We start from the raw sequence: 10,514 nt of genomic DNA on the forward strand, positions 1-10,514 counted from the left end.
TTCACTGGATCCTGATAGTGAAAAATTAGGCAAACATTGAAAAAATCTGTTTTTCCACTGCTAGAAAACTGAGAAATATACTGTTTCGTGAATACTGGAAACTTCTACTGCCAACTTGTTCTGATAATTTCCAAATCTGTATCTTATTCTTATCTCCTTTGTGGCTAGTTGCCTGCCCAATATCCATCCATCCTTTCTTCCATACTAACAGAGCTCTGATGTTATTTGGAGTGGAAATGTGTCTAGAGAAAGACACAAGTACAGTTCCCAGTCTCCCCTGGACTAGGCATAGGCGTGGCCATAGAACATAATCTGGTGTGTGAAATGTAACGGAAATTGTCATGAAGCTATTTAAAAGAGGACCACAGCACTTGCTATCAGTATCCTAAACATCCCTCACACTTAACCACTTCAAGGCACTTGGCCTGATTTCCAGTGAACAGCTTCATTACTCTCTCAAAGGAATCTTTCCCTTGCTTTCCTTCCTTCCTTCCTCTTTCTCTCCCTACTTCTCTCTCTCCCTACTCCCTTCCTTATTAATTTCCTTACACCCTTTCAAAATCAAAACCACTCATTGAATTCCTATAATAACTCAGCACTATTCTAACATTTCAGGATCTACCTTCAAAGTTTGACAAATCAGGATTTTACCCCAGGTCTACTTTGCTTTGCTTCTTCTACAGATAAACAAGAAACTAGAACTTGTCAAATTTGATTATACTGGAGAGGAGTTTGTGTGGGTGGGTGGGGATAAAGTGTGGTGGAAGGAGAACGATGGGGTATAGTCTGGGCCATTCAGAAGGCAAGAGAATCAATCAAATTAAAAAGAATTTTCAGTGTGCAAAAAGAATACTTTACAATGATTTATTAAACTACCAATATGTTGACTCACGTTAGAATTTTTTACAAACTCGAATTAAACCTGTATTTAACTCATAAGAAACTGGGAAGTAAAGTTGTGATTATCAATTCCTATATCTCAGAGTGAAAGAACACTTTAAAGGTTAAGAAAGATGCACACATAGTAGAGTACTGCTTTAAAGGCTTTTTCTGGTTTTAGATGTGAGCAGTTATGCTTTGGTTCATCTGCCTTCGTTCTTTGAAAATATGACTTTCATGGCAGATAATAAAAATGGCAGATGTTGTGGCAGTACCTTGATTTTTAGGAAGGATTTGACAAGTTTCTCTGAATGAGATCAATGGCTAAGATATAAGTCACAGAATAAAAAGTAGCGTAAATGGTTCAGTAGAGAAAAATGAGAGTTGGTTAAAGATGGATGAAAATACACATTTCATTCCCTTCCAAAAATCCTACTAAAATAAAGCAACGGGAGATTTTTAACCTATAAGGTGAATCCTACATGAACAAAAGTAATGGGAGCTAACAGTGGAGAAAGCCAAGAAACAACACAAATAGGTATTTCTGGAAGTAGGGGGTAAATGCTAGCTGCCCAACTTATACTTTCCAAGCAGGAGAATTTAAAAGACTGTTCTCTGGCTCTGATCAGCCTGAGACTGAAAACTGAAAGAGACTAGACTGATGACCCGATAGTGGAGACCCCGCCAATGAGTCCCGCCATGTACACTGGAGCTTCCTGTCAGCTTTCAACTCACTCTACCACTCTTCCTTAAATAGGAGCAAGCAGTCAGGCATCACAGCCATTTGAAGAAAGCAGTTCACACAACTAGGTCAAATACAAACAAAGACATTTATTGGAGAAAATTATGCAAAAAGAAGAAAACTTCAAAAATGTTATAATTAAGATACTAGAGTTATTAACTCCAGCCAAAACAAACATACAGGAAAAAAAAAAAGAAGTAATAACAGTATACAACTATATGGCTCAGAGGTGAAGAGCATTTATAACGTCATAGCAAGGCAAACAGAATATTGATCCAACCAAAATCATGGTGTACTGGGAGAACGGAGGAATAGGAAGTGGGACTGTGTGTGACTGTGTGTGTGTGACTGTGTATATGTGACTGTGTGTGTGTGACTGTGTTTGTGACTGTGTGTGTGTGACTGTGTCTGTGTGTGCGCGTGTGTGTGTGGTTGGGAGCATGAAAACCATTGTGTACATCAGTAGATAATGTCTAAAACTGAAAAATCGAGAAGTAGCAATATAAGCATGTTATTTAGAGATATGGAGGTAAACACTAAAAGAATTAGCCAAAAATAAAATGCCTCTGGGGAGTGGAAAACTAAGGAGGGAACAGGAGATTGCTGTTTTTTGGTAACCGATAAAGAACCAAATGACTTTTTAAACTGTGTAACCGTGCAACTAACTGTTCTTTTTCAAGTAGAAAATATATTTGAAAGAAATAATCCATATGTTCATCCACCTCTACAAGGAAAATGACATTTTTAAAAACAGCACTCCAGAATTCATATATTTCGGGACTTTATGTACGTTTCATTGACCTCAGCATTGCTCAATGAATTTGTGGAATTGTTATTTAGAAATGACCTTCAGAGATAAGTTTATTAAATATAAGCTTTAATAATCTTAAATATATTGATTGGCTGGTGGCTATGCTGAGACCTCAGGGAGTTGCAGCTGCATTGTAGTTGGTGGACAGATTTCTCTGGAAAACCTGTTTGAATTCTCTTTTAGAGTAGCTGAGGCTAGGAGAAAGAAAGGTGGGGCTAGGAGAAAGCAGATTTTAGGGTTTGGGGAGAGGCACAAATTGAAGGATGTGGAGAAACACCAGAGTCGCACCCACAAAATGACTGTAAAGGAGTTGATATAAGAATCAAGATAATTTCAAACAATTCTTATTCATATTTTTAATGAGTCTAGGGGATATTGCATTGACTAAAAAGTGATTTAGAGGGGCAGCCGGTTAGCTCAGTTGGTTAGAGCACAGTGCTCTTAACAACAAGGTTGCCAGTTCGATCCCCACAGGGGCCACCGTGAGCTGCGCCCTCCACAACTAGATTGAAACAACAACTTGACTTGGAGCTGATGGGTCCTGGAAAAACACACTTAAAAAAATAAAAGTGATTTAGAATGTAAAAGGAATAACCAAATAAACATACAAAAAAGAAGTTCTTGGAAATAAAAACATGGTTGCCAATACTAATGATCTCAATAGAGGCAGTAAAAAAAGAAACAGAATATAATCATTGCTGGAATAAAAATTAGAAAACTCAAGAAATTCCTCCAGCAAATAGAGCAAAAAAGAATGATGGAAGTTATGAAAGAAAAGAAAAAGATATAGGTGTTCTAGGAGATGAGACTGAAAGAAGACAGTGGAGACTTATTAAACAAAGAAATAGAAGAAAATTTCAAAGAGCTGAAGAGATTTGAATCTTTTGAGTAAAGGTGTTCACCAAATGCTGTGAAGAATTATGGAGAAAGGATCCGTACCTAGAAAGTTACCCTAGTAAATTTGTAAATTCCAAGGATAAAAAGAAACATATAAACCTCCAGACATTAAAAAGAAAGAAATTAAAACAACAACAACAACAACAACAACTCTGAGAGAGAGAGAGGGAGAGAGAAAAAGAGAAAGATGGAGAGAGAAAGAGAAAGAGAGATGGAGAGAGAAAGAGAGAGATGGAGAAAGAGAAAGAGAGAGAGGAAGAGAGAAAGAGAAAGAGAAAGAGAGAGAGAGGGAGAGTAGATTGTCATTGGCCTTTCCAACACAAACTTCTTCAAGACTATGAGAGTAACGTTACAGAGTTTTTGTATGAAAGTAAAAATAAGACATATGGACATGTAAAAAGTTATAAAGTATACTAGTCATGTTCCCTTTTATGAAAAGATTACCTAAAGAAATACTTTAGTCAAATTAAAAATGAATTTAAGAATTTTTTTAAAAAATCAAGAACAAGGAAGATTTTGTATACAAATAACAGTAATAATCAGTACAAACAAACTTACAGTGTTAAAAAGGAGTCAAAATAAAAGAGGAATAAATAATAATTAACATTATGCTGTATGTAATGATTTATATGTAAATTAATAGCAACCAGGAACTAAAAACCCAGATTATTTTTTGGAGGTGGGATAAGGGGATGGGGCGGAAAGGCTAAGGTTAAGTCTTATTAGGGTTGAGGGAGGTCAAAGTCACAGTTAAAATTCAGGGTGCCAAAAGAGAAATCCAAATTTAAAATGCTTGTGAAAAATGTAAATTAACAACTTATAAAATAGGATGTAGAACTTCTAAGAGAAAAAGAAGAAAAAGAAAACTAAATCAAAGTAGCAAATGTTGGGAAAGCAAAAGGAATCAAATGTTAACATATTAATGATTGTATTGGCCTATTAATGATCAGATTGATGATCTTTTAATGGCAAAGATTCTCCAATTGAGGTATATATATTTTAATCTAACCATAGGCTATTTACAAGAGACACAATATGATATTTAAAAAAGAGTGAAAATACAGGGATATAAAAACAAAGCCTGAAAATAAGGGGATGAACAAGTATATTACAGACTAAAGTAAATTAAAAAGAAAGCAGAGATGGCAATATTAGTACCAGGCAAAGTAGAACATAAACAAAGAAACCTTAACTTATACTTGTGAGATATTTTATAATGCTAAATCACATAATATACCAAGAAGATATAGCATCCATGAGTCTCAATACTTTGAGCAACAGAATACTGAAAAATGTAAAACAAAAACTGAAATACAAGAACTGGGCAAAACCACAATTACAGTAAAGACCTTTTTAAAAATTTGACAAATCAAATAGACAAAAGTAAAGCCACAATGGATTTGAAAAACATAATTTAAACACAATAATAATAATTAAAGGTTTGATTATATACACATAACTTTTTTAACCTTTTTACTTAACCAATAGAGAACATACATTTGTTTTCAAATGCCCAAAAGAACATTTATAGAAGTTGGTCATCCACTAGATCACAATAATATTAATGAAACTGAAGTATCCCCTTGGCCATATTCTTTGACCACGGTGGTAAGGGGATCAGAAAGTAAAAACAAAAAGAATTACCTCCCCACCCTGAAGTTACATCTCCTAAATATCCCTCGAGTCAAAGCGCAAGTCAAAATTGAAATACGAGGCTATTTAGAAAATGACAGAGGGAACTCTAATTCTATGGTCCCCAGCAAAGCTGTGTTCAGGAGGAACTTTAGCTTTAATGCTTTTATTACTTAAAGAAATTATGAAATCCAGGAATCACGAAAATAACTGGACCATATTTTTCAACTCAAACATCAGAAGAACAAGATAAGTAAAATAAATCATGAAAGGACAAAATAATGAGTAGAAATTCATGAATAAGCAAACAAAAACAAAGCAATATCTAGACCTGGTTCTCTTTAAAAGGCCAATAAAAATAGATCACTTATTCATTTTTAATTATGTTCTGGGCACACACTCTAAAAACAAATAAAAAGGACAGACTCACTTAAGTATGACTGTTTCGATTAGAAGGAGTTTATGTTGATTATTATGGCACAAATACAAACACCTATAATTGAGAAATCATGGATAAATTAAAATCAAACCCTGTTATAATCCACATGTCAGAGAATAATGATTCACCCACATTATAAATGATCTGTGTAAAAGCTTCCCCCACCTTAGGCCTTTACACATTCTGTTCCTGCTCTCTGGAACTCTGTTGACCCAGAAATAATCTTTGCTCAAATGGCACCTTCCCAGGGAATCCTTGTTTGACCACCCCATTCACATTCTATTCCTCTCCTCCTTAGCCTGCTCTGTTTTCTTTAAATCACTGTATGAAACATGTTTCTATCTCCCACTATCTCTCCCACTAATATGTAAGCGCCTTGGAGCAGTGGTCTCTATTTTGTTCGTTGCTACCTTCCTGGTGCTTTGACCGATGACTGGCTCTTAGTAGACTCTACAAATATGTTTGTTAAATGAAAGTTGCTCTACAAAACATTACTGTGTATGTAGGTGACATGGTTTGATAAGTATATAACAAGTCCCTGATGAATGAGGTTTGACTGTCTTCATGAACTAGATTTTTATGTATTTCTCAACAGCATGGGGGACAGAGGCAAAGCCAACCTGGTTCTCCATGCTTTGGAGACCATGGTAGATGACGTCTGGTCCCATGTCTGCTGTGAGGAGTTGAGTAGTTCCTCATGTAAATCTCCAGTAATTCTCATTCACTTCTGGTTTCTAACTATGTTGCACCCAAATAAACTCTATGGTTGCCTACTAAATTCTAAATTCTTTAAGGTCTGTTTCTTAATGATCTTTGTATAAACCATAGAGCTTAGTGTTATGCCTGGCAAACATTCAGTATTCCATACTCCCCCCCCCCCCCCAAAGAATGAATGAAGAGAAATATCAGTCTCCAAGGCCTCAGATTTGCAGGCGTGAAGTGATATCTGGTACCCATCCTTAGGTTGGAGACCTTCAATTTGCATCTTAGCCCTCTGTGCTATTGTCACACCACGGACCTAACACCTGCTCAATCCAGAATCCTACCCTGGCTCTCCTACGGATACTAGGTATGCTGCTCCCTGTATCTCACTGTCATCCATTTCCAATGTAGCAAAGAATGCAGGGATTGGCACCACACATATCTGAATTCAAATCTTAGTTCCTCCACTAACCAGTTGTATACTCTGGGGCAAGGTCCTGCTTTATTTCTCTTTTTTCTACATTTCTGAGCTCAATGTGGCAGAGGCTGCTAGCTGTCCACCAATATCTGTTATCTTCCTTTTATTATACAACTGCTAAGCTTTAGTTGGCCATGTGGCTGCCCAGTTAGAGACCACATTTCCCCACCTTCCATGCAACTAGCTGTAGCTCTGGCACTAAGTTCTGGCCAATAGGGAGTGAACAGAAATGAGGCCTGCCACTTCAAGGTCATACTCCTAAAAGGAATGGTCTTAAGCTCTCCGTTTGCCCTTCCCCTTTTGCTCTGGCAGGAGCACAGTCATGATGGTGGGAGCTGAAGCCATCACTTTGGGCCCAGAGGTGGAAATCATGCAGTGAGGATGGCAGAGCTGCCCTACCAGTCCTGGTCTGCTTCTCTCTGGGCTTGCACAGGAAACAGAAATGAACTTCAGTCTTATTTAAACCATTGTATTTTGGGGTCTCTTTGTTACAAGAACTTAGACTATAACTAATGTACTCAATTTTCTTAGTTGTGAAATGACAATACCTAACAGGGCAGGAGGAGAGTGCAGGAGGACTTAAAACAGTGAGAGCTATTATTATCGAGACTTGGGCAGCTTGCCTTTAGCCTGATGTTAAAGTCATGATCTGAGCAGAAAAACTGAAAGTGAGACATCTGCAGTGGTCTGACTAGTGCAAAGTCAGTCAGTCAAGATTAGGCACTATAGTGCCACGCCTACCTACACACTGCCCCACCTCCCCTGCCCAGCTCTGGCGTCAACCAGTGGCCAGTTGGCTAATAAAACAATAGGGAGAGAAACCTTTGTGGTGTTGCTGGCAGGGAAGGGGTGGGGACAGATATTTGTGAGAAGGAATTTAATTCTGAACAATGGCAAATGCTATCCAAATTCTATTCCTTATCTCTTCATGAAAGTTTTGGTAAAATATCCAGTTCTTGTTGCTGTTTTGAGGAGCTAGATCTGTTTTGAGGCTATGTTTAAGTATTGAGTTCAGCTTTCAGGGCAAATGTGGGGGGATGCTCAGACACTTGGTGCAACAAGAGAGGAGCAAGCAGGCCAGTAGCTGCTTCACTGTGGAAACCTAAGAGCACATGGGGCCAGTGTGGGCACCCATCACCCTAAAAATATTTTTAAAAACTCACTAAGAGTTGGAAAATGGTGATTTTTGTGTGCAGCTCTATAGTCAAAATTTGAAAGACTCAAACTATAGATTCTTAATTAAAGTCACTTGCATTTACCCCACCCTCCTCACCAAAATAATTGGCACATTCTTCTATTAATACTGAATTTCAAAATTCCTGTATCGTCAGGGAATTTCTAACATAGTTAAGTTCTAACTTATTAAATAGAAATTTCTCAGCACTTACCCCACTGTATTATGGGCTTGGTTCTCCATGTCAAGAAACTGCTGCATCTGGTTTAAATTTCTTGATTTTTAATCTGAGAAAAATGGGAGAAAAATGGTCTAGATTCCGAAAATGCTTACATTTAGTAACCTATAAAAAAAGAAAATTTTGCTACTGGCAAACCATTTCGTTTTGCTACTGGCAAACTCCATTTTCTGAATGGAGTAACTCTTGGTTCTACAAAATGTAGAAACTTGCACATGTCTGTCTCTGTGTGTGTGTGTGTGTGTCCGTATCCCCACGCATTTATGAATTGGCTTAATGATGAGTTGAAATATGTGGTACTGACTCAAATTAACATTCATTCACTGTATTGAGCAACGGCTTGGTGCCAGGTACTTTGCAAAAGTGCTCAGTACATGAGGTGAGTAAAACAGAATTCCTATTCAAAAGTTGTTCCATCTAAATGCTCGCAAACTTTCCTTTCTTGTGGATCCTCTAAAAGTTTGCCTTTATTTGAGTAAATTCTTTCTTTGGCCCTTCCTGGGTTTTGTTAGAATGAATACCTTGAATATTTAGGCCAAAAAGCCTAAGAATTCTCTAAAAATAGAAAATTCACAATTTCTCAATGGTTCTGTGGGCACCTGTTCACCCGTTTGACAAAATAGGGGTGTTAGTGCTTGCCTAAATTAAAAAAAAAAAAAAAGTTTTTCCCAGTAACAAAATTTTAACTGAAAAATCATCTATGAGGATAAACGGACAAACTGAATAGGACTTCAACTCTGATTTACTGAATGAAAGTCAATGAAATAGCATTCAAAATGGTAAAAAGAAGAGGAGGAAGACACCTAGGCTCTCACCGCTCTCAAATCAAAGGATTTAAGAGAGACCCTGGAATTGTGTGTGTAGAAGATGGGCGAGGAGCAGGGATGGGGAACGACGGACAGAAGTATCCATTCGTTTTGCAGGTTCTGAATTCCCTCACTTTAACATCAGAGAAACTGAGGCACGGACTAGCTAGGTGACTTGCCCAGGGCCACACAACTAGAACCTAGACCGTCTAATTTAGGTAGAATCTCTGCTCTGGATTCTGCAAGGACCATTCTGGTATCCCAGGCTCTCCCCACCTGTCGCCCGACCGCGACCCCGACCCCGACCTCCTAGTCCAGACCCACGCAGGGTTCAAGGCCAGCCTCCGTGGAGCCGCCGACCCGCTGTGGTCCCCAGCTCCTCCTGAGCGAGCCCCGCCAGGGGGCCAGGACGAAGATCTGGGGGCGAAGCCGGGGACGCCGGGCGGGTTACCTGCATCACACTGCGCCGCGCTCTCCCAAGACGTCTGAGGTCCCGGGAGCAGAAACTCCCGGGCACCGCCCTTCCCGCCCGCCCCGAGGGGCCCCGCCGTCCCCGCCACGTTCCCGCCGTCCGGCCCGCTCGCTGCGTGGCCACCGAAGCCGTTACGGCTTCACCTTCCGGGCCAGCAGCCAGGCCGCCGCTTTGCCACTGGTTGCCATGGGGACGCGGACCAAACTCGCAGCCCCGGGGCCCGGGGGTGGGGCGATAGGCTAACCCGCGGGAGGCGTCGGCGGGCGAGGCCGTGCGGGGGCTCCCCGGCCTCGGAAACCACCCACTCGAGCGCGACCTCGTGGTCCCGCAGTTTTAAGCCTGGTTGTTCCCTAGACGAAGGGTTCCCTGAGACCACATTCCGGGTCCTTTCCTTTCTGTGGCTCTCACTACCTAGCCCGGTGTCCAGCATCCAACGGGGGTCCAAGAAATATTTGTTGAATGAAGGAAGGAAGGAAATAATGAAGGAACAAAGTGTAAGCAGCGGGGAGTGGAGGTGGAATCTACATCCAAGTTCTTTAAATCCCCTTGGCCCTCCGCCCTCTCACCCACATTTGAAATGATATGAAAAAGAAATAGACTTGGGGTAAAGAGAGCTCCCTTTTCAATTCACCGAGATGTCTTCCAGTCGGGAGTAGCTGGATTTCTTTTAACAGCATCGCTCAGTGGACAGCTACTCTGGTCACGGTAACAGCAGAGCTGTACCTGTCTTTTCCCTACAGTGCATTGATTGGAGCCTTGGAAAAACTCTGTGAGTTAGGCGGGGCAGTCTTGCCTCCCGTTTAGGGAGAAGGAAATAGTTCCTAAGTGGGACAGAACACAGAGTGACTGATTCCAAATTCTTTTCTTTTTTCACCAAATTCCAAGAATAATTGATGACAGAAGTTCTGTCACACAATCCTCATTTGAAAGCAATGATAGGAAAGGATATATACATGTATTTGTGTGTATACATTTTTTTCTACTGATACCTTGAGTGATATTTTTAAGCACTTGAATTTTGTGCTTGGACAATATTCTTGCACCTATTTTGGTAACAGAATTCCTTCCCAATACATACAGTCGATTGATTTCTAATTCTTAAAATCTTTTATTTGCTTTCTACTTTCATAACATTAAGATTAATTTGCTACTCTAATATGGCTATCAATTTGAAACTGACTCCAATCCTTCCATTCAGCTTCAAAAAACCATTTGCTGTTTCGTGACAAATTGAGTTTCATAGA

General features: G+C 39.6%; 1 protein-coding gene across 2 annotated transcripts in view; it reads right to left on the reverse strand.

The window, feature by feature from the left end:
* Positions 1-9,397, reverse strand: part of DEUP1 (deuterosome assembly protein 1) — a 68,972-nt gene extending 59,575 nt beyond the window's left edge. For both annotated transcript variants that reach the window (XM_019737507.2, XM_019737506.2), the window contains exons 1-2: positions 9,250-9,397; positions 7,969-8,041 (exon numbers count right to left, since the gene is read on the reverse strand). In XM_019737507.2, the coding sequence (XP_019593066.2) occupies positions 7,969-8,015 (47 nt within the window). In that variant the 5' untranslated portion in view covers positions 8,016-8,041; positions 9,250-9,397. The remainder of the gene's footprint in view (positions 1-7,968; positions 8,042-9,249) is intronic.
* Between the last annotated feature and the right edge of the window lie 1,117 nt (positions 9,398-10,514).

Source organism: Rhinolophus sinicus, linkage group LG06 (assembly GCF_036562045.2).
Source record: "Rhinolophus sinicus isolate RSC01 linkage group LG06, ASM3656204v1, whole genome shotgun sequence".
Classification (NCBI taxonomy): Eukaryota; Metazoa; Chordata; class Mammalia; order Chiroptera; family Rhinolophidae; genus Rhinolophus; species Rhinolophus sinicus.